At 39.4% G+C, this 27,931-nt stretch overlaps 1 protein-coding gene across 1 annotated transcript; it reads left to right on the top strand.

Moving 5' to 3' along the window:
* The first annotated feature begins 988 nt into the window (after positions 1–988).
* LOC122826697 lies at positions 989–27,931 on the top strand. The gene is made up of 5 exons (XM_044108866.1): positions 989–1,362; positions 7,798–7,839; positions 8,364–8,461; positions 27,186–27,329; positions 27,412–27,931. Exons 1-5 carry the CDS (start codon positions 1,165–1,167, stop codon positions 27,563–27,565), a joined length of 636 nt encoding a protein of 211 aa, XP_043964801.1. The 5' UTR covers positions 989–1,164; the 3' UTR covers positions 27,566–27,931.

Raw genomic sequence — 27,931 nt, 5'->3', positions numbered from 1 at the left:
GAAATTTTAAAATGCTAACGTAAACTGTGAGATTATAAAGTTAAGGTAAGTGAATACACTGAATCAGAAATGCTAACTGGGCTTCTCACAATCAAAAGCAGCAAAAAAGCGTTTTATTGCTACTTCTGGGTTAAAAAGAAATCTTAAATCAGACACCAATATCAGCATCATCAGCCTGTGGCGTTGTACTGCCATTTCTCCAATCCCTACTGACTGGACATCCAGGAGAGCCAATAGATAACCTGTTGTGGTCCAGTTGACAGAACCTGCCTGTGTCACCCTCTAACATTATATCGCCCTGGGCGGTGACCCATATCATCCACATCAAAAACTGCCACAAGGGCCAATATTAAGTCAGATTTGTCATTGGTTGGTCACATTCCCAAAGGCCTTGATAGACACACAAGTTAATTTACATTGCTGGATACAGACTTTGCTGCCAAATTCCAAAAAAAATGGAAAATAAAAAAACTATTTAAAGAGAATGACAACATAATTGTCAAAAGTGATTTAGTCTGGTTTTCCCAATTCACAAGATTTAACTTTGGCTATGATGGAAGATATTTTGATACTTTAAGGGAACATTTATCCAAATTTAACTTTGGTAAGCTATGATGGAGGATTTTTGATACATTAGGGGAAAATGTATCCAAATCAACCTGCCCTAATGTGAAAAAGCGATTGATTTTCCTTGTTTTTATTCGATTAAACAAATCCTACTTTGAAAACTGTTTTGTTGTATTTACTCAGACTGACTTTGTCTGACATTAAAATTAGCTTAGAGCATTTAGTTTGTCCATTAAAAACAGTTATTGTTCATTTCTTCATTGGGTTTCACTGTCATATACATGCAGTATTTTATTTTTACACTTCATCATTACATTATGATTAAATCTGTAGTGAATAACACATCGCACTAAACTGGTAAGCGGCTATTCATTATTAAATGCAATTCTTCTTCAAATCTATTATTAATCGCCTTGGAGTACCTCAGAGTCTCAAGTTTGGCGACCTGTTCTTCATGAGGTCTCTCACAAGGCAAACAGCACTTTGACAGAGTTGTGCTCTACGTTGAGTTTGCAGCAGGTCAGTCCCAACACGGCGACTGATGACAATGGTGACGAAGGAGGTGATGGTGATGATGACGTGCAGCAACGTCTCTGTATGTGGCTGTCCAAAAACAAATCTGAACATATGAGTCCCTCCCTTTTCCCCCCAACCCTGCATGAAAATAAAATTGCTTGGCTATATTTGGAGAGAGCTGATGTCACAAGTGCTTTGAGCAGAGAGTTTATAAACTGTGAGAGCCTGACAAACCATCGAACTGCTCAACAGACAGACGAGGACGAAACGTTACACCCAGTGAGTATAGGAACCTTCCAGTTCCTCTATGTCTTTGTTTTTATATTTTTATTTTTACTGACACTAAGTTCTTGCTTTAAGTTTGGACTTTTACATGTTTGTTTTAGTTTTTGACGTAAGATTTCTGCTAAATCTGTTTTTGTCTTTTTCAAGATTTTCAAAGGCAAGTGATTTTTACCAAATTTAAACCCATTAGTGAAAAGTTAGTTTCTATCAAAAATATAAATCGGTGTCATGTGAAGCTATAATACTTTTTTTTTTTTTTTTTTGTAAAACATGAGACTGAATGTTTCCACTAATATTTTTAGATTAAAAAAGAATTCACTCATCAAATCCTTTGGGTATTTATTGATTCAGTATTAAGAATTAAACACCTATGAGAGATGACTAATCTCATCTTCTAATATTTTTTAACTTCTTATTGAAATCTGTTTTTTATTGTGCTTTACCTGTTTCTTTTAAAATAAATGTTTTAAAAAATAGTATAAAAACATTTCTGTAAAGATTCATGTTGTGATCTGATGAAAAAGTAATTATACATTTTGGAACATTTCAAGTAGCATCAAATAAAACAAAACAGGTAGATGATGCTGTGTTATATTACCAGATTTAATTTCTCCATGCATCTTTTTAATGAGTGGTAGCCCTAACCCTAGCTGTAGTGAACTGGAGAAAACAAAGTCTAACGTTGTTGAAACCCTTCGTGTTCCTCCAGGAAGTCATCAGAAACACCATGTATCACCTCAGAGTGCCTGTGTTTCTCCTTGCGGCGCTTGTGTTGCTTCGCTGCATCACAGCCGCTCCAAGTGTCAGGTGAGCGGCAGAAATGAGCTGGAGAATCTATAAAATCCATTCAAACATGAACCTAAATAGCTGTCTGGATATAAATGATAAAATGTAATGTTTGCACCGAAATTATGAGCCATTTATCTGCGATATCCTGAATGAATATCTCAACTTCCTGGTCTGCATCAGTTGTACATCATCTCAGGGCTTTGAAGTTGATCTTGTTGTGAAAGTGGGTATCATCAGTGTGAAATACTATGACCCTTTTCCATCTGTAATCCAGGTACTTCAGTCCCGGCTCCCCCTCTGACGAGCAAGAAAATGCTCATCCAGACAAGGCGAGCAGGTCACTGCCTGAGCTAACCCCCGAACCGATCATCGACGTGAATGTCGTGCGGCTTCAGAGGGGGCTCACAGCAACGAACAGGTACGTGCTCGTGAACACGATGCCTTTTGTCGTTCAGCCATCACTTACAGAAGAGGGTGTGCCACAGTTCTAGCTGTACGATCCAGAAGTTAGGAGACATGCTGGCCCGTCAAGACAAAACTGCAAAAGAAACAAACGTGGGCAAGAATTCCTTCGGCAAGAGGGACATACCTCAGTCTCCCGCCCAGCTGCCATAGGGTTACTGGCCCAGAGGAGCCACGACTCCTTTGTACTACAAACTGGGAGAACACCCCAGTGACCTAATGATTATGTGTAACAGTGAATGAATGAATAACGAATCTGGTCATAAATCAAATTGTAAGATGATTTTTTAAAATCATTTTATGAGCTTCAAGACTACAGTGCCTTTTATCTAAGTCATCTGAATCCACGTTTTCTTCCAGCTTTGTGAATCTTGTAAATCACAGCAATACTGAAATGAAGAAAAATTTTGTTTCTCACAAAAAATTATTGCAGGAGATTTCTGTTTCAGCACAAGATGCCAATTAAATCAATAAAAGTAATTCTTCCTCAACAGGTTGGGGTAGAAAACACAGTGAGCATTTCGTGTCCCTGGCTCGTTATTTAATACTGTTTTTTAATGTGTCTTTAAGTCACAGGTAATGAATGAGCTATTTATTATCGTTTGTTAAATGTTGCCACAGGTAACCCTAAAGAAAGGCTTTGTTTGCTGTGATCACATGGTTGCCTTTTATTGTCTGATTTTATCAAGTACTAAAAACATCAACAACAACAACACGAGATTCTGTAACAATCAAAATGTTAAGCATTTCAAAAACAGAATAAATAACTTCCGTGTAAACCAAATTAATCCTTGTGTCACGATTTGAGTTTTTCTCCGTGTTTATTTTGAGTTTTTCTGTGTCTCCGTGTTGTCCTGTTTTCCCCTTGATTGTTTCCCAGGTGTGTCTCATTCCCAGGTGTGTCTCGTTCTTTGATTACCTTCAGTGTAATTAACCCCACCTGTGTTCTTTGTTCCTCGTTGGGTCCTTGTCTAAGCCTTCGTCTCATTTTGTGCTGTGTCTCTGTCGTCTGTGTGCCCAGTTTGTCATCTAGTCCTTCGTGTAACCGGTTGCTACCGGCGTCGAGCCCTGGCTTCGGTCGTGTTGCCCGGTGTTTTTGGACTATATTGGACTGTGTTATTCTGGACATTCATCATTAAAATAATTTATTTATTACACCCTGGGTCTAGCGTCCTGCCTCACCACCCCCACGCCACCATTTCTTGACACCTTGTGAGTCCAAACTTTGTAGTTTTCAATTATGTGATTCTGATTCCACAGCTGTCCCCAGGGTCGCAACTACATAATTTTGAGTTGGATGCGAACGTCTTACTGGCGGCCCCCTCTCCCTTAATAAACTTGTACAAGTGAGCCAAAGAGACGCTTCTGTTAGCCTGTGTCTGCAGGTCTGAGGCTTTTTGTTAGCATGTTTTCTATCATTCTTATAGCTTGATAGGAAGCCTGATCCAAACTGACCACCCATATTAATAAAATGGTGAGATAATATTGACCACAAAACATTATTTATAAAAGATATCAACATTTTACCTACACAATCCTAACAAACGTTTTTAATGTTCTCTTCGTAATATTTATTTATTTACTATTAATTTATTTGTATGATTTGTTCTTTAAATTGCCATCTATATTATTTTTCAGTCTCAGGAAATTACTGAGGGATGAAGAGACTGATGTCTGGTTCTTTAGGTTCTGATGGGTCTGCGGTTCCTCTCCTGATCCATTCTGTCTGATATCAAACCCACTGGGTGCCACTGAATGTCACCGACACATTTATTTTAATGCCCCTTTTAAACTTCTCTGTGATTGTTTAGCCTGTGTCTTCCCACTACCGTCTGTATTTTTGCCAGAGGTTTTATTTCTAAGGACGGTGTAGTATCGGGTGGACATTTTAAAAAGACACTGGTTGATAGCAGCTCACTGCGGCTGCGTAGTGTCCGTCTCTAGGTAACTATGACAACAGCGTCAGTTCTTGGAGTCCTATTTAGGTCCCGCGTCGACAATTTAGCTGACCGTAATATTTCCCGTGTTTTGTTTTGGTCATTATTATTACACTTATTGTTGAGATGTGTGTGATAGGTGTGTCTATCAGACATTTCTAGCAATACGGAATAAATCGCGTCCCGTATTGGACAACAACAACCACCTGTCATTTTAGGCTAGCTTAAGCTAACCTGAATATTTACAACTTATTGATACACTGACATTACTTACCTTCTGTCTTTCAACCACTTTGAAAAAGTTTTCTTCGTCTCTCCAACATCTTTATCCTCGGCCCTCTTCCGTTTTCTGGTTTGTGCCCCAGAGTTTTTTCTGCGCCCCATCTTTATCTCCTTGTTGTCGAGGCATTACGACAAGTTTAAAAGAGAAAAAACGCCGCTCAGCGCGTTCTCGATGGGACGCTGCCCAGCTACCTGTATGGGAGGAGAGAGCTGCCGGCATGGAGGGCGGGGCCTAATCAGTGCTGTTCCTCTGTTATTGATCATTTCATACACAAACAGCTGTTAAGTAGAAAAAATGCTGACTAGAAAAAAAAATTCCCCACATCGTTTTTGTGAAGTGACCCTATCAATCAATCAATCAATTAAATTTTATTTGTATAGCACAGTTCAGCAGCAAGGCATTTCAAAGTGTTTTACATCAAATCAAGAACAGAAACACAATGCAACATAGAATCAATAATCAAAACACAACAATGAGTCAAGTTCCATCAGTAAATTTGTAATTGATTATGTTTCAAATACAATCCTAAAGAGGATGTTTTTTAGTCGAGTTTGCATCCATAAAAGCTTTACCTGTCACACTCCTACTGTGTTTTATGGAACAAAATACCTATTACTGTTTTTATTCCCACTCACAATCAAACAATTTAAAATGATGTAAACAGCCTTTCAACAGGCTTCCGGCACCAGGCTCCGAACACCTCTTTCATGGAATTTCAAGCAGGGACTCTGCCATCACTCACGGATTTTTGTGCAATTCTATGGCACCTGTCAGTGTCTAGAATTTACAGGGTTTCCGTTACGTGCAATGGCCCTCAGTCACTCGCCATTTTTCGTCCGGCATGGGGCTCCATACACCTCTTGGAATTTCCCTATGCCTTGCATACACTGCAGAGCCATCTTTTGCGCCACTGGCTGTCCCTGAATTGGCTGGCATAAATTTATACCCTGCTGTTTTACACATAACAGATGAGATATGATGTGTCTTTAAGTAAGTTATTTATTTATGGGTGTGACGTGTACATAACATGACTGATACGGTTGAGGACGTTTGTGTTAATTCGCCTAGGTCCACTGACTGCCATTGAGAAACCAGTAAATAGAGAATTATGGAAGGTTTTATATTTGAAGTCTTCATTAAGTTTAATTAATTTCCTGCTTTGAATGTTTTAATTATTAGAACTGTAGTAAATCCGTTCCATTTAACTTTTATGACTTATGTCCAAAGTTTTTGGAGGTGAATCAAAAAGTATCACTCTATCACTGTTTAAGGTAAAGTGTAGTTGTGAGGAAGCAGAGATGAACTCAGAAACTGGCTGGTTGTGCTGGCACAGTTTCTAATCAGGAAACAGTAGCAACCCACACTAGCAACTTTCCTTGGTGTGGAAGTTGCTATTGAGGGGATTCAACTCAAGCTGAGCTATTTTCAGGATCAGTGAAACATGAAGGAAGATTCAAGAATTTTTCAGAGAAACTCATAGATACATTTGCTGTTCAGCTAGTCTGACAGGTACTGGTCTTTTTACCACCTTTGCTATTTTGCACAGTTTCTTTATTTAAAAAGAGACATTAAGCTGTACAATTTTGACCCAATTCACAAACATGTTGTCAAACTGGTGAAAACCAATCTGAGCAACATCACAAGTAGGCTGAATATATATCAACAAACCTTTGAGATTTCAGTCTTTTCCTGTTAAGAAAGTTGCTGAAATTTTAAAATGCTAACTTAAACTGTGAGATTATAAAGTTAAGGTAAGTGAATACACTGAATCAGAAATGCTAACTGGGCTTCTCACAATTAATAGCAGCAAAAAAGTGTTTTATTGCTACTTCTGGGTTAAAAGGAAATCTTAAATCAGACACCAATATCAGCATCATCAGCCAGTGGCATTGTACTGCCATTTCTCCAATCCCTACTGACTGGACATCCAGGAGAGCCAATAGATAACCTGTTGTGGTCCAGTTGACAGAACCTGCATGTGTCACCCCCTGACATTATGTCGCCCTGGGCAGTGACCCATATCATCCACATCAAAAACTGCCACAAGGGCCAATATTAAGTCAGATTTGTCATTGGTTGGTCACATTCCCAAAGGCCTTGATAGACACACAAGTTAATTTACATTGCTGGACACAGACTTTGCTGCCAAATTCCTAAAAATGTAAAAAAAAAAAAAAACATTTAGAGAATGACAACATAATTGTCAAGAGTGATTTAGTCTGGTTTTCCCAATTCACAAGATTTAACTTTTGCTATGATGGAAGATATTTTGATACATTAGGGGAACATTTATCCAAATTTAACTTTTAAAAGCGTAGATGGAGGATTTTTGATACATTAGGGGAAAATGTATCCATATCAACCTGCCCGAATTTGAAAATGCAATTGCTTTTCCGTGTTTTTATTCCATGAAACAAATCCTACTATGAGTTTGCAGCAGGTCAGTCCCAACACGGCGACTGATGACATTGGTGACGAAGGAGGTGATGGTGATGATGACTTGCAGCAACGTCTCTGTATGTGGCTGTCCAAAAACAAATCTGAACATATAAGAGTCCCTCCCTTTTCCCCCCAACCCTGCATGAAAATAAAATTGCTTGGCTATATTTGGAGAGAGCTGATGTCACAAGTGCTTTGAGCAGAGAGTTTATAAACTGTGACAGCCTGACAAACCATCGAACTGCTCAACAGACAGGCAGTTACACCCAGTGAGTATAGGAACCTTCCAGTTCCTCTGTCTTTCTTTTTATATTTTTATTTTTACTGACACAAAGTTCTTGCTTTAAGTTTGGACTTTTACAAATATTTGTTGTAGTTTTTGATGTAAGATTTCTGCTAAATCTGTTATTGTCTTTTTCAAGATTTTCAAAGGCAAGTGATTATTACCAAATTTAAAACCATTAGCGAAAAGTTAGTTTATCCATCCATCCATTTTCTGCTTACCATTGTCCCTAATAGGGTCGGGAGGGTTGCTGGTGCCAATCTCCAGCTTTGTTCCAGGTGAGAGGCGGGGTACAAAGTTTGTTTATTCTATTAAAAATATAAATCAGTTTCATGTGAAGCTATAATAAATTTTTATAAATCATTTGAATGTTTCCACCAATATTTTGACATTAAAAATAATTCACTCATCAAATCCTTGGGGAATTTATTGATTCAGTATTAATAATTAAACATCTATGAGAAATGACTGATATCAGCTTCTATTATTTTTTAACTGCTTACTCAAATCTGTTTTTTATTGTATTTTACCTGTTTGTTTGTTTTTTTTATAAATGTTTACAAAAATAGTATAAAAAACATTTCTACAAAGATGCATGTTGTGATCTGATGAAAAAGTAATTATACATTTTGGAACATTTCAAGTAGCATCAGATAAAACAATACAGGTAGATGATGCAGTGTTATATTACCAGATTTAATTTTTCCTTGCATCTTTTTAATAAGTGGTAGCCCTAACCCTATCTGTAGAGAACTGGAGAAAACAAAGTCTAACGTTGTTGAAACCCTTCGTGTTCCTCCAGGAAGTCATCAGAAACACCATGTATCACCTGAGAGTGCCTGTGTTTCTCCTGGCGGCGCTTGTGTTGCTCCGCTGCATCACAGCCGCTCCAAGTGTCAGGTGAGCGGCAGAAATGAGCTGGAGAATCTATAAAATCCATTCAAACATGAACCTAAATAGCTGTCTGGATATAAATGATAAAATGTAATGTTTGCACCTAAATTATGAGCCATTTATCTGCGATATCCTGAATGAATATCTCAACTTCCTGGTCTGCATCAGTTGTACATAATCTCAGGGTTTTGAAGTTGATCTTGTTGTGTATGATACACTTGATCAAATAAAATAATATTCAAGCATATAACTGGAAGTAGCACATGGCACCGTTTCTTTTCCAAAGGGGAACCTCGTCTTCTTCTTTACAGGGCCACCTCACATCTCTTGTGCACAGCAACAGCGCCACCAATGGCGACTTGTTGTATTTACTGTATCTTCACATTTACAACCAAATGGCCTCCAACACACAGGAGCATAAAAGGACCCATTTGAACAGAGCCGGGCTGGGCCAGGCCCAGACCCTGCAGTGCAAAAAGAGGGTATCATCAGTGTGAAATACTTTGACCCTTTTCCATCTGTAATCCAGGTACTTCAGTCCCGGCTCCTCCTCCTCCGACGAGCAAGAAAATGCTCATCCAGACAAGGCGAGCAGGTCACTGCCTGAGCTAAACTCCGACCCGATTGTGGACCTGAATGTCGTGCGGCTTCAGAGGGGGCTCACAGCAACGAACAGGTATGCGCTCGTGAACACGAGTTTTTGTCATGTAAAAACAAACTTTTTTGTTTTCTTAATGTCACGTTTTATCTGTTTCAGCCATCACTTACAGAAGAGAAATCGTTACAAATCTTCCTGTAAGAACACCAAGATAGTAGACCTCATGCTCCGTCAAGACATAAAAGGAAGAGCCACGGGAGGCTGACTTACCTCAGTCTCCCGCCCAGCTGCCATAGGGTTACTGGCCCAGAGGAGCCACGACTCCTTTGTACTACAAACTGGGAGAATACCCCAGTGACCTAATGATTATGTGTAACAGTGAATGAATGAATAACGAATCTGATCATAAATCAAATTGTAAGATGATTTTTTTAAATCATTTCATGAGCTTCAAGACTACAGTGCCTTTTATCTAAGCCATCTGAATCCACGTTTTCTTCCAGCTTTGTGAATCTTGTAAATCACAGCACTAATGAAATGAAGAAAAATTTTGTTTCTCACAAAAAATTCTTGCAGGAGATTTCTGTATCAGCACAAGATGCCAATTAAATCAATAAAAGTATTTCTTCCTCAACAGGTTGGGGTAGAAAACACAGTGAGCATTTCGTGTCCCTGGCTCGTTATTTAATACTGTTTTTTAATGTGTCTTTAAGTCACAGGTAATGAATGAGCTTTTTAATAGAGTTGGTTAAATGTTGCCACAGGTAACCCTAAAGAAAGGCTTTGTTTGCTGTGACAGTCTATTGCTCCTCTATGGTATGTAAACTTTAAACTTAACGTGGGAAAAAACAAGCTTTGAAGACACAGGCTACAGTATTTATACACCTTCAGGCTCTATTATATCAATTTACATAACTGTCCTGGGTGTCCAAATCCAGTCCCAGAGAGCCAGAAAATGGTAGAGAATGTCAACAGGATGATTGTTTGGTCGGCACTTTACAAATGTGACCTTTATGGAGGACTGATGTGAAGAAAGTCACTGTAAAAAGAAAACCAGAAGAAACCTTCTCTGCAGTTTGCCTTGAGCCATTTTAGATTCTATCCACTTGAGGATGTTTTTTACCATTTTATAAAATGGGTTGTTGGTTTTAAAAATACCCACATCTCCAGTTGAGAACGTTTCTAGAAATGTTTTGAGCCACACGGAAACGCCAAAATCAGGACAAAACACTATTTTTACTCCTCCAGACCTGTAGGTGGTGCTAAACATGGAGCATAAGACATGCACATAAAGTCTCCCCAAGAGATTAGTTTTAGTTTAGAAATTATCACAACATACACATTTGGGTTATAGGTAAGGTTAGCGGTTTGGCTAATACGTTGGTGTTTTCACAATAGAGGCGTTTTGCTGCACATGTGAATATGTAACTGCAAAACTTTCCATTTGGAACTTGTGTCCTACCTTTTGTGAAGGTGCACCCTGACTTTTGATTTCAATCATGTTCGACAATGAAAGAAGGAACAAACCATGCTGGACATTTATTTTGCAGCTTATGAGGACTGGTGTTTGGATTAAATCCAAACGTGAGCAAAGTTGCACTAAAATCTGTTTTACTTTGTTTTCTTGAAGCAGAAATTTTTTCTACTTCTTGGGAAAATCTTCTTCCTTAGCGTTCTTGTGTGATCTGTGGGGCAGGATGACGAAAAGTTAGTTTATTCTATTAAAAATATAAATCAGTTTCATGTGAAGCTCTAATAAATTTTTATAAATCATGACAAACACATGTTTGAATGTTTCCACTAATAATTTGAGATTTAAAAAGAATTCACTCATGAAACCCTTTGGGTATTTATCCATCCATCCATCCATCCATTTTCTGAACACCCTTCGTCCCTAATGGGGTCGGGAGGGTTGCTGGTTTCTATCTCCAGCTGCGTCCCGGACGAGAGGCGGGGTTCACCCAGGACAGGTCGCCAGTCTGTCGCAGGGCAACATTCAGACGCACACACACTCACACCTAGGGAGAATTTAGAGAGACCAATTAACCTGACAGTCATGTTTTTGGACTGTGGGAGGAAGCCGGAGAACCCGGAGAGAACCCACCATGCACAGGGAGAACATGCAAACTCCATGCAGAAAGATCCCCGGCCGGGAATCGAACCCAGGACCTTCTTGCTGCATGGCAACAGCTCTACCAACTGCGCCACTGTGCAGCCCCTGGGTTTTTATTGATTCAGTATTATCAATAAATATTATATCGGTAGTGTATCTGACATCATGATTAGTGCACAGATGTACCTTATACTGCCCACAATAAAAGGCCACTCTGAAATGCGTAATATTGTGTCACAGCAAAATGCTACAGATGTCGCAAGCATTGAGGGAGTGTGTAATTGGCATGCTGACAGCAGGAATGTCAACCAGATCAGTTGCTTGTGCATTGAATGTTCTTTTCTCCATCATAAGCCGTCTCCAAAGGCGTTTCAGAGAATATGGCAGTACATCCAACTGGCCTCACATCCGCAGACCACGTGTAACCACACCAACCCAGGACCTCCACATCCTACAGGTTCACCTCCAAGATCGTCTGAGACCAGCCACTCAGACAGCTGCTGAAACAATTGGTTTGCATAACCAAGGAATTTCTGCACAAACTGTCAGAAACCGTCTCAGGGAAGCTCAACTGCATGTTCGTCGTCCTCATCGGGGTCTTAACCTGACTCCAGATCGTCGCTGTAACAGACTTGAGTGGGCAAATGCTCACATTCGATGGCATCTGGCATGTTGGAGAGGTGTTCTCTTCACCGATGAATCTCGGTTTACATTGTTCAGGGCAGATGGCAGACAGTGTGTGTGGCGTCGTGTGGGTGAGCGCTTTGCTGATGCCAATGTTGTGGATCGAGTGGCCCATGGTGGTCGTGGGGTTATGGTATGGGCAGGCATCTGTTATGGACGAAGAACACAGGTGCATTTTATTGATGGCATTTTCAATGCACAGAGATACCGTGATGAGATCCTGAGGCCCATTGTTGTGCCATGAACATCACCTCATGTTTCAGCAAGATAATGCACGGCCCCATGTTGCAAGGATCTGTACACAATTCTTGGAAGCTGAAAATGTCCCAGTTCTTGCATGGCCAGCATACTCACCGGACATGTCACCGATTGAGCATGTTTGGGATGTGCTTGACCGGCGTGTACCAGTTCCCTCTAATATCCAGCAACCTCGCACAGCCATTGAAGAGGAGTGGAGCAACATTCCACCGGCCACAATTGACAATCTGATAAACTCCATGCGAAGAAGATGTGTTGCACTGAATGAGGCAAATGGTGGTGACACCAGCTACTGACTGGTTCTGAGTCCCCAGACCTCCAATAAAGCAAAAAAAACAACAACAACAAATGCACATTTCAGAGTGGCCTTTTATTGTGGGCAGTATAAAGTACACCTGTGCACTAATCATGATGTCAGATCAGCATCTTGATGTGGCACACCTGTGAGGTGGGATGGATTATCTCAGCAAAGCAGAAGTGCTCACTATCAAACATTTAGACAGATTTGTGGACAACATTTGAAAGAAATGGTAATATTGTTTATGTGGAATGAATTTTAGATCTTTGAGTCCATCTCATGAAAAATGGGAGCAAAACAAAAGTGTTGCGTTTATATTTTTGTTGAGTGTGCATATGTATATATATATATGTGTGTATGTATATATATTTTTTGTTTCCTGGTTTCCTTTTAACTTTTATGACTTATGTCCAAAGTTTTTGAGTTGAATAAATAAGGATCACTCTATCACTGTTTAAGGTAAAGTGTAGTTGTGAGGAAGCAGAGATGAACTCAGAAACTGGCTGGTTGTGCTGGCACAGTTTCTAATCAGGAAACAGTAGCAACTCACACTAGCAACTTTCCTTGGTGTGGAAGTTGCTATTGAGGGGATTCAACTCAAGGTGAGCTATTTTCAGGATCAGTGAAACATGAAGGAAGATTCAACTATTTTTCAGAGAAACTCATAGATACATTTGCTGTTCAGCTAGTCTGACAGGTACTGGTCTTTTTACCACCTTTGCTATTTTGCATAGTTTCTTTATTTAAAAAGAGACATTAAGCTGTACAATTTTGACCCAATTCACAAACATGTTGTCAAACTGGTGAAAACCAATCTGAGCAACATCACAAGTAGGCTGAATACATATCAACAAACCTTTGAGATTTCAGTTTTTCCTGTTAAGAAAGTAGCTGAAATTTTAAAATGCTAACTAAAACTGTGAGATTATAAAGTTAAGGTAAGTGAATACACTGAATCAGAAATGCTAACTGGGCTTCTCACAATTAAAAGCAGCAAAAAAGCGTTTTATTGCTACTTCTGGGTTAAAAGGAAATCTTAAATCAGACACCAATATCAGCATCATCAGCCAGTGGCATTGTACTGCCATTTCTCCAATCCCTACTGACTGGACATCCAGGAAAGCCAATAGATAACCTGTTGTGGTCCAGTTGACAGAACCTGCCTGTGTCACCCCCTAGCATTATGTCGCCCTGGGCGGTGACCCATATCATCCACATTAAAAACTGCCACAAGGGCCAATATTAAGTCAGATTTGTCATTGGTTGGTCACATTCCCACAGGCCTTGATAGACACACAAGTTAATTTACATTGCTGGACACAGACTTTGCTGCCAAATTCCAAAAAAATGTAAAATAAAAAAAAACATTTAGAGAATGACAACATAATTGTCAAGAGTGATTTAGTCTGGTTTTCCCAATTCACAAGATTTAACTTTTGCTATGATGGAAGATATTTTGATACATTAGGGGAACATTTATCCAAATTTAACTTTGAAAAGCGTGGATGGAGGATTTTTGATACATTAGGGGAAAATGTATCCATATCAACCTGCCCTAATGTGAAAATGCAATTGCTTTTCCGTGTTTTTATTCCATGAAACAAATCCTACTATGAGTTTACAGCAGGTCAGTCCCAACATGGCGACTGATGACAATGGTGAAGAAGGAGGTGATGGTGATGATGACGTGCAGCAACGTCTCTGTATGTGGCTGTCCAAAAACAAATCTGAACATATAAGAGTCCCTTCCTTTTCCCCCCAACCCTGCATGAAAATAAAATTGCTTGGCTATATTTGGAGAGAGCTGATGTCACAAGTGCTTTGAGCAGAGAGTTTATAAACTGTGAGAGCCTGACAAACCATCGAACTGCTCAACAGACAGACGAGGACGAAACGTTACACCCAGTGAGTATAGGAACCTTCCAGTGTCTTTGTTTTTATATTTTTATTTTTACTGACACAAAGTTCTTGCTTTAAGTTTGGACTTTTACAAATATTTGTTTTAGTTTTTGATGCAAGATTTCTGCTAAATCTGTTTTTCTTTTTCATAATTTTCAAAGGCAAGTGATTTTTACCAAATTTAAACCCATTAGTGAAAAGTTAGTTTATTTGATCAAAAATATAAATCAGTTTCATGTGAAGCTCTAATACTTTTTTTTTATAAATCATGAAAAACACATTTGAATGTTTCCACCAATATTTTGACATTAAAAATAATTCACTCATCAAATCCTTTGGGTATTTATTGATTCAGTATTAATAATTAAACACCTATGAGAAATGACTGATCTCAGCTTCTATTATTTTTTAACTTCTTATTGAAATTTGTTTTTCTATTGTGTTTTACCTGGGTTTTTTAAATAAATGGGTTTTTCTTTATCAATTTCCATATCATACTATACAAAAAACATTTCTATAAAGATGCATGTTGTGATCTGATGAAAAAGTAATTATACATTTTGGAACATTTCAAGTAGCATCAAATAAAACAATACAGGTAGATGATGCTGTGTTATATTACCAGATTTAATTTTTCCTTCCATCTTTTTAATAAGTGGTAGCCCTAACCCTATCTGTAGAGAACTGAAGAAAACAAAGTCTAACGTTGTTGAAACCCTTCGTGTTCCTCCAGGAAGTCATCAGAAACACCATGTATCACCTGAGAGTGCCTGTGTTTCTCCTGGTGGCGCTTGTGTTGCTCCGCTGCATCACAGCCGCTCCAAGTGTCAGGTGAGCGGCAGAAATGAGCTGGAGAATCTATAAAATCCATTCAAACATGAACCTAAATAGCTGTCTGGATATAAATGATCAAATGTAATGTTTGCACCTAAATTATGAGCCATTTATCTGCGATATCCTGAATGAATATCTCAACTTCCTGGTCTGCATCAGTTGTACATAATCTCAGGGTTTTGAAGTTGATCTTGTTGTGTATGATACACTTGATCAAATAAAATAATATTCAAGCAGATAACTGGAAGTAGCACATGGCACCGTTTCTTTTCCAAAGGGGAACCTCGTCTTCTTCTTTACAGGGCCAGCTCACATCTCTTGTGCACAGCAACAGCGCCACCAATGGCGACTTGTTGTATTTACTGTATCTTCACATTTACAACCAAACGGCCTCCAACACACAGGAGCATAAAAGGACCCATTTGAACAGAGCCGGGCTGGGCCAGGCCCAGACCCTGCAGTGCAAAAAGAGGGTATCATCAGTGTAAAATACTTTGACCCTTTTCAATCTGTAATCCAGGTACTTCAGTCCCGGCTCCTCCTCCTCTGACGAGGAAGAAAATGCTCATCCAGACATGGCGAGCAGGTCACTGCCTGAGCTAAACTCCGACCCGATCGTCGACCTGAAGGGCGCGCCGTTTCAGAGGGGGCTCACAGCAACAAACAGGTATGCGCTTGTTAACACGAGTTTTTGTCGTGTAAAAACATGTTCATTTTTGTTTTCTTAATGTCACGTTTTATCTGTTTCAGCCATCACTTACAGAAGAGAAAGTGTGTCTTACCTACCTGTGCGACCCGAAATTTAGCACACAAGCTGAGCCTTCAAGACAAAATGGCAAATAAAAAATATAAAAAAACTGACGTGGGCCCTAACTCCTACGGCAAGAGGGACATACCTCAGTCTCCCGCCCAGCTGCCATAGGGTTACTGGCCCAGAGGAGCCACGACTCCTTTGTACTACAAACTGGGAGAACACCCCAGTGACCTAATGATTATGTGTAACAGTGAATGAATGAATAACGACACTGATCATAAATCAAATTGTAAGATGATTTTTTTAAATCATTTCATGAGCTTCAAGACTACAGTGCCTTTGATCTAAGCCATCTGAATCCACGTTTTCTTCCAGCTTTGTGAATCTTGTAAATCACAGCACTAATGAAATGAAGAAAAATTTTGTTTCTCACAAAAAATACTTGCAGGAGATTTCTGTATCAGCACAAGATGCCAATTAAATCAATAAAAGTAATTCTTCCTCAACAGGTTGGGGTAGAAAACACAGTGAGCATTTCGTGTCCCTGGCTCATTATTTAATACTGTTTTTTAAATTTTAAATATATTTTTATTGAGTGTGTGTGTGTATGTATATTTTTTTGTTTCCTGGTTTCCTTTTAACTTTTATGACTTATGTCCAAAGTTTTTTGAGGTGAATAAATAAGGATCACTCTATCACTGTTTAAGGTAAAGTGTAGTTGTCAGGAAGCAGAGATGAACTCAGAAACTGGCTGGTTGTGCTGGCACAGTTTCTAATCAGGAAACAGTAGCAACTCACACTAGCAACTTTCCTTGGTGTGGAAGTTGCTATTGAGGGGATTCAACTCAAGGTGAGCTATTTTCAGGATCAGTGAAACATGAAGGAAGATTCAAGAATTTTTCAGAGAAACTCATAGATACAATTACTGTTCAGCTAGTCTGACAGGTACTGGTCTTTTTACCACCTTTGCTATTTTGCACAGTTTCTTTATTTAAAAAGAGACATTAAGCTGTACAATTTTGACCCAATTCACAAACATGTTGTCAAACTGGTGAAAACCAATCTGAGCAACATCACAAGTAGGCTGAATACATATCAACAAACCTTTGAGATTTCAGTTTTTCCTGTTAAGAAAGTTGCTGAAATTTTAAAATGCTAACTAAAACTGTGAGATTATAAAGTTAAGGTAAGTGAATACACTGAATCAGAAATGCTAACTGGGTTTCTCACAATTAAAAGCAGCAAAAAAGTGTTTTATTGCTACTTCAGGGTTAAAAAGAAATCTTAAATCAGACACCAATATCAGCATCATCAGCCAGTGGCGTTGTACTGCCATTTCTCCAATCCCTACTGACTGGACATGCAGGAGAGCCAATAGATAACCTGTTGTGGTCCAGTTGACAGAACCTGCCTGTGTCACCCTCTAACCTTATGTCGCCCTGGGCGGTGACCCATATCATCCACATCAAAAACTGCCACAAGGGCCAATATTAAGTCAGATTTGTCATTGGTTGGTCACATTCCCAAAGGCCTTGATAGACACACAAGTTAATTTACATTGCTGGACACAGACTTTGCTGCAAAATTCCTAAAAATGTAAAAAAAAAAAAAACATTTAAAGAGAATGACAACATAATTGTCAAGAGTGATTTAGTCTGGTTTTCCCAATTCACAAGATTTAACTTTGGCTATGATGGAAGATATTTTGATACATTAGGGGAACATTTATCCAAATTTAACTTTTAAAAGCGTAGATGGAGGATTTTTGATACATTAGGGGAACATTTTTCCAAATTTAACTTTTAAAAGCGTAGATGGAAGATTTTTGATACATTAGGGGAAAATGTATCCATATCAACCTGCCCTAATATAAAAATGCAATTGCTTTTCCGTGTTTTTATTCCATGAAACAAATCCTACTATGAGTTTACAGCAGGTCAGTCCCAACACGGCGACTGATGACATTGGTGACGAAGGAGGTGATGGTGATGATGACGTGCAGCAACGTCTCTGTATGTGGCTGTCCAAAAACAAATCTGAACATATAAGAGTTCCTCCCTTTTCCCCCCAACCCTGCATGAAAATAAAATTGTTTGACTATATTTGGAGAGAGCTGATGTCATAAGTGCTTTGAGCAGAGAGTTTATAAACTGTGAGAGCCTGACAAACCATCGAACTGCTCAACAGACAGACGAGGACGAAACGTTACACCCAGTGAGTATAGGAACCTTCCAGTTCCTCTATGTCTTTGTTTTTATATTTTTATTTTTACTGACACAAAGTTCTTGCTTTAAGTTTGGACTTTTACATGTTTGTTTTAGTTATAGATGTAAGATTTCTGCTAAATCTGTTTTTGTCTTTTTCAAGATTTTCAAAGGCAAGTGATTTTTTTACCAAATTTAAAACCATTAGCAAAAAGTTTGTTTATTCTATTAAAAATATAAATCAGTTTCATGTGAAGCTATAATAAATTTTTATAAATCATGACAAACACACGTTTGAATTTTTCCACCAATAACTTGAGATTAAAAATAATTCACTCATCAAATCCTTTGGGTATTTATTGATTCAGTATTAATAATTAAACACCTATGAGAAATGACTGATCTCAGCTTCTATTATTTTTTAACTTCTTATTGAAATTTGTTTTTCTATTGTGTTTTACCTGGGTTTTTTAAATAAATGTTTTTCTTTATCAATTTCCATATCATACTATACAAAAAACATTTCTATAAAGATGCATGTTGTGATCTGATGAAAAAGTAATTATACATTTTGGAACATTTCAAGTAGCATCAGATAAAACAATACAGGTAGATGATGCTGTGTTATATTACCAGATTTAATTTTTCCTTGCATCTTTTTAATGAGTGGTAGCCCTAACCCTATCTGTAGAGAACTGGAGAAAACAAAGTCTAACGTTGTTGAAACCCTTCGTGTTCCTCCAGGAAGTCATCAGAAACACCATGTATCACCTGAGAGTGCCTGTGTTTCTCCTGGTGGCGCTTGTGTTGCTCCGCTGCATCACAGCCGCTCCAAGTGTCAGGTGAGCGGCAGAAATGAGCTGGAGAATCTATAAAATCCATTCAAACATGAACCTAAATAGCTGTCTGGATATAAATGATCAAATGTAATGTTTGCACCTAAATTATGAGCCATTTATCTGCGATATCCTGAATGAATATCTCAACTTCCTGGTCTGCATCAGTTGTACATAATCTCAGGGTTTTGAAGTTGATCTTGTTGTGTATGATACACTTGATCAAATAAAATAATATTCAAGCAGATAACTGGAAGTAGCACATGGCACCGTTTCTTTTCCAAAGGGGAACCTCGTCTTCTTCTTTACAGGGCCAGCTCACATCTCTTGTGCACAGCAACGGCGCCACCAATGGCGATTTGTTGTATTTACTGTAACTTCATATTTACAACCAAACGGCCTCCAACACACAGGAGCATAAAAGGACCCATTTGAACAGAGCCGGGCTGGATCAGGCCCAGACCCTGCAGTGCAAAAAGAGGGTATCATCAGTGTGAAATACTTTGACCCTTTTCCATCTGTAATCCAGGTACTTCAGTCCCGGCTCCTCCTCCTCTGACGAGGAAGAAAATGCTCATCCAGACAAGGCGAGCAGGTCACTGCCTGAGCTAACCCCCGAACCGATCATCGACCTGAAGGGCGCGCCGTTTCAGAGGGGGCTCACAGCAACGAACAGGTACGCGCTTGTTAACACGAGTTTTTGTCGTGTAAAAACATGTTCATTTTTGTTTTCTTAATGTCACGTTTTATCTGTTTCAGCCATCACTTACAGAAGAGAAAGTGCGTCTTACCTACCTGTTTAAGACACAAAACAGACAATACAGCAAATAAAAAAAAAACTGACGTGGGCCCTAACTCCTACGGCAAGAGGGACATACCTCAGTCTCCCGCCCAGCTGCCATAGGGTTACTGGCCCAGAGGAGCCACGACTCCTTTGTACTACAAACTGGGAGAACACCCCAGTGACCTAATGATTATGTGTAACAGTGAATGAATGAATAACGACACTGGTCATAAATCAAATTGTAAGATGATTTTTTAAAATCATTTTATGAGCTTCAAGACTACAGTGCCTTTGATCTAAGTCATCTGAATCCACATTTTCTTCCAGCTTTGTGAATCTTGTAAATCACAGCACTAATGAAATGAAGAAAAATTTTGTTTCTCACAAAAAATTCTTGCAGGAGATTTCTGTATCAGCACAAGATGCCAATTAAATCAATAAAAGTATTTCTTCCTCAACAGGTTGGGGTAGAAAACACAGTGAGCATTTCGTGTCCCTGGCTCGTTATTTAATACTGTTTTTGAATGTGTCTTTAAGTCACAGGTAATGAATGAGCTTTTTAATAGAGTTGGTTAAATGTTGCCACAGGTAACCCTAAAGAAAGGTTTTGTTTGCTGTGACAGTCTATTGCTCCTCTATGGTATGTAAACATTAAACTTAACCTGGGAAAAAACAAGCTTTGAAGACACAGGCTACAGTATTTATACACCTTCAGGCTCTATTATATCAATTTACATAACAGTCCTGGGTGTCCAAATCCAGTCCCAGAGAGCCAGGAAATGGTAGAGAATGTCAACAGGACGATCGTTTGGTCGGCACTTTACAAATGTGACCTTTATGGAGGACTGATGTGAAGAAAGTCACTGTAAAAAGAAAACCAGAAGAAACCTTCTCTGCAGTTTGCCATGAGCCATTTTAGACTCCATCCACTTGTGGATGTTTTTTTTATCGTTTTATAAAATGGGTTGCTGGTTTTAAAAATACCCACATCTCCAGTTGAGAACGTTTCTAGAAATGTTCTGAGCCACACAGAAACGCCAAAATCAGGACAAAATACTATTTTTACTCCTCCAGGCCTGTAGGTGGTGCTAAACATGGAGCATAGGACATGCCCATAAAGTCTCCACAAGAGATTAGTTTTAGTTTAGAAATTTGCACATCATACACATTTGGGTTATAGGTAAGGTTAGTTTTTTTTTTCATAAAAAATTTATATAAATAAATGTTAAAAAATACAAGGATTTCAATTTCACGATCAAGAGTCCTGTAAATTGTTTAAGCCCACTTTTCCTCACTTCCCTTTATCTCTAAAGCAAGTGTGTAATTTTGTGTTGCACGTTGGTGGGGATGATGAGGAGCCAAGGGGCCTTTGAGGCTAAAACCCACAGTTACTAGAAGGCCTTTTCTTTTTTTTAGAGCTACGAATAATGCCAAAACTTAAATGTGAACGCCTCACAGTCTTATTCAATAAATTAGGATATACTAAAGACCTCAACAACACAAGATTCTGTAACAATCAAAATGTTAAGCATTTCCAAAACAGAATAAATAACTTCTGTGTAAACCAAATTAATCCTTGTGAGTCCAAACTTTGTATTTTTCAATTTCGTGATTTTGATTCCACAGCTGTCCCTGAATTGGCTGGAATAAATTTGTGTCCTGCTGTCTTACACATAACAGATGAGATATGATGTCTTTAAATAAGTTATTTATTAACAGATGTGACATGTATGCAACACAGTAGAGAAGGGTATTATATATATTTTAGATAAATGGGCCAATAGGTTCGGCTATCGGAGCACAGTGGGGTGTTTAAATGACACACAAAGACAGTTGGATGGATTTAACCCTTTGGAGTTTTGGGTCTAAATGGAAGTCTTTTAAATGCATGACGTCATGCCCGCCACAGGGCGGGCGTAGACCTCAAAAGGTTAAAGAACAACTGGTTTTAGTGCCTTTAAACATACAATTGACAGTTGCACAAGACACACAATTATGAAAATAAAATTACACACAATAAAATACATAAATTAATAACAATAATACTTGGCCAAGTGCTAATTCTCAATTCCAAATCTGTTGGGTGAACCCTGGTAATCTGAATTCTAAATTGTACACAACAGATAAATCAAATTCAGTTCCAACTCAGGTGTAGCTCAACATCATTCACAGGAGGAGAATTTCCTACACAACAGTTTGTTATAAGGTCCAAAAAAAAAAAAAAAAACTGGTCCAAAAGGTAATGTCCAAAATTCCCAGATGAAACAATAAGAATGAAAAATGTCAGTCGGTGGTCTCACACATAACCAACTGTGTGTGAAGATATGAGTGTTACATGCCTACCACACCACAGGGTGCAGCAGGACTCCAAATGAAAAAGAAGAGATCCAGTCCTTTCTCTACGTCCAGGTGGGAAGGCTCGCCATCAAGGTCATAGGAGGAATCCACCTCATCCAGCATACAAAAAAAAAACTTGACCAATCTCAATGTGACACGTTTAGGACAACTGTATAGTGGCTCTTAGTCCGGATGCGTGGGGCACTTTAGCTGAATGGAGAATAATACGAACCAACTGCCAGAGAGAGCTCACGGTTCTAATGGCTCTAACGGCAGAAAACCGAAGATCAGTCTTTACACTCAATAATCTATTTTCAGCTCTTACGCTGCACAACTCAGCAGTCTCATTACGTAGGGTTTCTCTCCTGCAAAGTGACAGTGCTGCAGACAGGGGAGAAGGGTGGGAACCACAACGGCAACTATCTCTGGAAACTATCCTTCCTATTGGCCAGGTAGACCACCCAGCCTCCTTAACCTCTGTCTCTTAAAGAGGCATACCCACTTTATGTGGGTTACATGTACACAAGGTGACTGATATGGTTGTGGACGTTTGTGTTTTTTCACCTAGGTCCTAGGCCTAGGATTTTATCCAAATCTCCAATCCCTACTGACTGGACATTCCTAAAAGCCAATAGATAACCTTTGGTGGTCCAGTTGACAGAACCTGGTTGTGTCACCCTCTGACATAATGTCACCCTGGGCGGTGACCCATATCATCCACATCAAAAACTGCCACAAGGGCCAATGTTAAGTCAGATTTCTCATTTGTCGGTCACATTCCCAAGGGTCTTGAAGGACACGCAAATTAATTTGCATAGCTGGACAAAGACCTTGCTGCCAAATTCCCAAAAATGTAAGACCCTATAATGTATAAGCAAAGAGAATTACAACATAATCATCGAAAAGTGATTCAGTCTGGTTTTCCCAATTAAATTTAACTTTGACTATGATTGAGGATTTTTGATACATTAGGGGAACATTTATCCAAATTTAACTTTGCAAAGCTATGATAGAGGATTTTTGATACATTAGGGGAACATTTATCCAAATTTAACTTTGGTAAAGTATGATGAAGGATTTTTGATACATTAGGGGAAAATATATCCAAATCAACCTACCCTAATATGAAAAAGCAATAGCTTTTTCCATGTTTTTATTCCGTTAAAGAAATCCTACTTTGAAAACTGTTTTGTTTTGTTGTATTTATTCAGGTTGACTTTGCCTGATGTGAAAATTAGCTTAGAGAATTTAGTTTGTCTATTAATAACAGTAATTGTTCATTTCTTCAATGGGTTTTACATACATGCAGTATTTAATTTTATATTTTTTACACTACATCATTACATTATTAATCAATCTGTAGTGAATGACATTTCAATCTGGCGAGACTCAGACAGAGAAAGACAGCGATTAAACAGGTTTATTGACGTGCATGAATTAAAGTTCTTTGGTGCTCGGGTCCCGGCTGAGGACAACGAGCTGTGATTTGCAAAAGCTCGGATGAGCGTTCCCGATGCTGATTAGGAATGTCATCCCCCAAAAGGAGGCTGAGGCCAGGGGATTAATAACTGGGTATATGGAAAGAGGGGAGGTGTTACGCTAACTCAGGCTGCAGGGCTAGAATCGAAACTGAAGAAGGTGATGTTACGGAAATAGGAGAGGTGGTGTAAAGAAGGAAGATAAAGGCCAGCTGGGGACACTACAGGGTGTGGGATGGTGGGATACATGTAGAAAAGGGCCACCTGGGGACACTGGATGGCATGGAATGACGGAATGATGATAGATGAAGCCAGAGGGGACGGTGCAGGCATGAGAAAGTGGGATGCACGGGGCGTGGGATATGAAGATGCTGATAGGTGGGACCAATAGGGGATGGTGCGAGACAAGGGATAAGGGGCAGCTGGTAAAAAGGCCAGCTGGAAGCAGCAGGGCATGGGATGAAGAAAGCGCCAGGTGTGGGATGTAGGGATGAGATAGATGGACCAGCAGGGGATGGAGCGGGACAAGGGTTAAGGGGCAGCTGGTAAAAAGGCCAGCTGGAAGAGGCAGGGCATGGGATGAAGGGATTCTAGTGATGAAGGATAGCAGGGGACACCGCAAGGCATGGGAAGGTGGGATGCTGGTAGATAAAGGCCAGCAGGGGTGATATGATGATGCTATGGAGTGATATAGCTGATAGGAAAGGAGATGCCCCAAAATGGAAGCTCAGAATTAGAGACAGGAAATAAGAAAGGCAGGAGAAGCTACGCTAACTCAGGGCTTACAGGCTGGGACTCGAGCAGTAATTAGAAGATGATGTTAGTGAGATTGGGGAAAGTTTTCAGAAGCTGGTAGATGAAGGCAAGCAGAGGTGATGCGGAGATGTTATGAAAAGATGTGTTAGCTGGTGGAAAGAAGCTAGCTGTGAGTAACTGAGATAGCGAGAAGAGGATCGGAGAGTGAATAGACTAGAGAGTGAGAAAATGACTGCCTGCTCCTCTAACATCACAGGGTGACGTTAGAGGAAACTGGCGAGATATGAGAACATTCTGGAATAAAACCTGAAAATAAGGGTGTGAAGGACAATAAGGGGGAAGGATATGCATAACATTTGCTGAATAAGAGTGTGCACTTTGCAAGAGGTTGACCAGTCACCACCAGTCGATCACGCAGTGTGCATCTGGCACCTGGGGAAGCTGCGGACATGGAGAAGAGATACGCATAACTGTATGAAGAGAATGCTGAAGATGAACTGAGGCTTTATATATATATATGTAGATATATATAATATGTAAACTTTTGCACTTGTTAGATTAGAAGACTAATGTCTCAGCCAGATTTAGAGAAACTCATCCGTATGTTTATCTTCAGTCACATGTCTGTTCAACAAATCAATCGAACGATGCAGCTGATCAAAAATGCTGCTGATCGAGTTCTCACTAAAACCAGGAAGAGAGAGCACATAACACCAGTTTAAAAGTCCTGACACTGGCTCCCTGTAGCTCAAAGAATAAACTTGAAATACTGTTGTTAGTTTGTAAGTCACTGAACGGCTTAGCACCACAATAGGTTGAAGATCTGCTATAGTGTATCAATCCCCTGAGGTCTTTCGGTTAGGGTCTGCTTTGCATCCCCAGAGCCAAAATGACGAAGGGAAGCAGCATTCAGCATCTAAGCCCCACAAATTGGGATCAAACACCTGGAAAACTGTAAACCGCGCTCAATCTGGACGAACGGATTGAGCGCGGCTGGAAAGCGGAAGGTGCCATAGATGGAGGTCCTTATCAATTCCATCTTTATCCATCCGTGATAAGGATAGAGGTCCTTATCACGTTACAAGAACACTAAGTTCTTCTGACGTGGCTTGGTCCAACGTTGATAGGTCTTCTTCAAACATGTTATTAATCGCCTTGGAGTCCCTCAGGGTCTCAAGTTTGGCGACCTGTTCTTCATGAGGTGTCTCACAAGGCAAACAGCACTTTGACAGAGTTGTGCTCTCTGTTGAGTTTGCAGCAAGTCAGTCCCAACACGGTGACTGATGACATTGGTGACGAAGGAGGTGATGGTGATGATGACGTGCAGCAACGTCTCTGTATGTGGCTGTCCAAAAACAAATCTGAACATATAAGAGTCCCTCCCTTTTCCCCCCAACCCTGCATGAAAATAAAATTGTTTGACTATATTTGGAGAGAGCTGATGTCACAAGTGCTTTGAGCAGAGAGTTTATAAACTGTGAGAGCCTGACAAACCATCGAACTGCTCAACAGACAGACGAGGACGAAACGTTACACCCAGTGAGTATAGGAACCTTCCAGTTCCTCTATGTCTTTGTTTTTATATTTTTATTTTTACTGACACTAAGTACTTGCTTTAAGTTTGGACTTTTACAAATATTTGTTTTAGTTTTTGATGTAAGATTTCTGCTAAATCTGTTTTTGTCTTTTTCAAGATTTTCAAAGGCAAGTGATTTTTTTTACCAAATTTAAAACCATTAGCAAAAAGTTTGTTTATTCTATTAAAAATATAAATGAGTTTCATGTGAAGCTATAATAAAGTTTTTATAAATCATGACAAACACACGTTTGAATGTTTCCACCAATAATTTGAGATTAAAAATGAATTCACTCATCAAATCCTTTGGGTATTTATTGATTCAGTATTAATAATTAAACACCTATGAGAAATGACTGATCTCATCTTCTATTATTTTTTAACTTCTTATTGAAATTTGTTTTTTTATTGTGTTTCACCTGGGTTTTTTAAATAAATGTTTTTTTTTTATCAATTTCCATATCATACTATACAAAAAACATTTCTATAAAGATGCATGTTGTGATCTGATGAAAAAGTAATTATACATTTTGGAACATTTCAAGTAGCATCAAATAAAACAATACAGGTAGATGATGCTGTGTTATATTACCAGATTTAATTTTTCCTTGCATCTTTTTAATAAGTGGTAGCCCTAACCCTATCTGTAGAGAACTGGAGAAAACAAAGTCTAACGTTGAAACCCTTCGTGTTCCTCCAGGAAGTCATCAGAAACACCATGTATCACCTGAGAGTGCCTGTGTTTCTCCTGGCGGCGCTTGTGTTGCTCCGCTGCATCACAGCTGCTCCAAGTGTCAGGTGAGCGGCAGAAATGAGCTGGAGAATCTATAAAATCCATTCAAACATGAACCTATTTAGCTGTCTGGATATAAATGATAAAATGTAATGTTTGCACCTAAATTATGAGCCATTTATCTGCGATATCCTGAATGAATATCTCAACTTCCTGGTCTGCATCAGTTGTACATAATCTCAGGGTTTTGAAGTTGATCTTGTTGTGTATGATACACTTGATCAAATAAAATAATATTCAAGCAGATAACTGGAAGTAGCACATGGCACCGTTTCTTTTCCGAAGGGGAACCTCGTCTTCTTCTTTACAGGGCCAGCTCACATCTCTTGTGCACAGCAACAGCGCCACCAATGGCGATTTGTTGTATTTACTGTATCTTCACATTTACAACCAAACGGCCTCCAACACACAGGAGCATAAAAGGACCCATTTGAAAAGAGCCGGGCTGGATCAGGCCCAGACCCTGCAGTGCAAAAAGTGGGTATCATCAGTGTGAAATACTTTGACCCTTTTCCATCTGTAATCCAGGTACTTCAGTCCCGGCTCCTCCTCCGACGAGCAAGAAAATGCTCATCCAGACAAGGTGAGCAGGTCACTGCCTGAGCTAACCCCCGAACCGATCATCGACGTGAATGTCGTGCGGCTTCAGAGGGGGCTCACAGCAACGAACAGGTATGCGCTCGTGAACACGAGTTTTTGTCGTGTAAAAACACGATAAAAGCAACTTCGAATGTTTTTTTTCCATCTGTTTCAGTCATCAATTCCGGAAGAGACAGTGCAACTCATCCACTTGTGTGACCCAGAGGTTAGCAGACAAGCTGTCCCAACCAGACACAGGAAGCACAACCGTGGACAAGAATTCCTTCGGCAAGAGGGACATACCTCAGTCTCCCGCCCAGCTGCCATAGGGTTACTGGCCCAGAGGAGCCACGACTCCTTTGTACTACAAACTGGGAGAACACCCCAGTGACCTAATGATTATGTGTAACAGTGAAGGAATGAATAACGACTCTGGTCATAAATCAAATTGTAAGATAATTTTTTTAAATCATTTTATGAGCTTCAAGACTACAGTGCCTTTGATCTAAGCCATCTGAATCCACGTTTTCTTCCAGCTTTGTGAATCTTGTAAATCACAGCACTAATGAAATGAAGAAAAATTTTGTTTCTCACAAAAAATTCTTGCAGGAGATTTCTGTTTCAGCACAAGATGCCAATTAAATCAATAAAAGTATTTCTTCCTCAACAGGTTGGGGTAGAAAACACAGTGAGCA

Source organism: Gambusia affinis, linkage group LG23 (genome assembly GCF_019740435.1).
Source record: "Gambusia affinis linkage group LG23, SWU_Gaff_1.0, whole genome shotgun sequence".
Lineage (NCBI taxonomy): Eukaryota > Metazoa > Chordata > Actinopteri > Cyprinodontiformes > Poeciliidae > Gambusia > Gambusia affinis.
This window is presented reverse-complemented; position numbering and strand designations above follow the sequence as displayed.

What these genes read in the sequence shown, in the direction of transcription:
- LOC122826697 (XM_044108866.1), top strand. Translation starts at nt 1,165, where the DNA reads ATGTGGCTGTCCAAAAACAAATCTGAACATATGAGTCCCTCCCTTTTC. An exon ending in AGGACGAAACGTTACACCCA is followed by an intron (nt 1,363 to 7,797) that starts GTGAGTATAGGA and finishes TGTCCCTAATAG; the next exon opens with GGTCGGGAGGGTTGCTGGTG. An exon ending in GGGCTCACAGCAACGAACAG is followed by an intron (nt 27,330 to 27,411) that starts GTATGCGCTCGT and finishes CATCTGTTTCAG; the next exon opens with TCATCAATTCCGGAAGAGAC.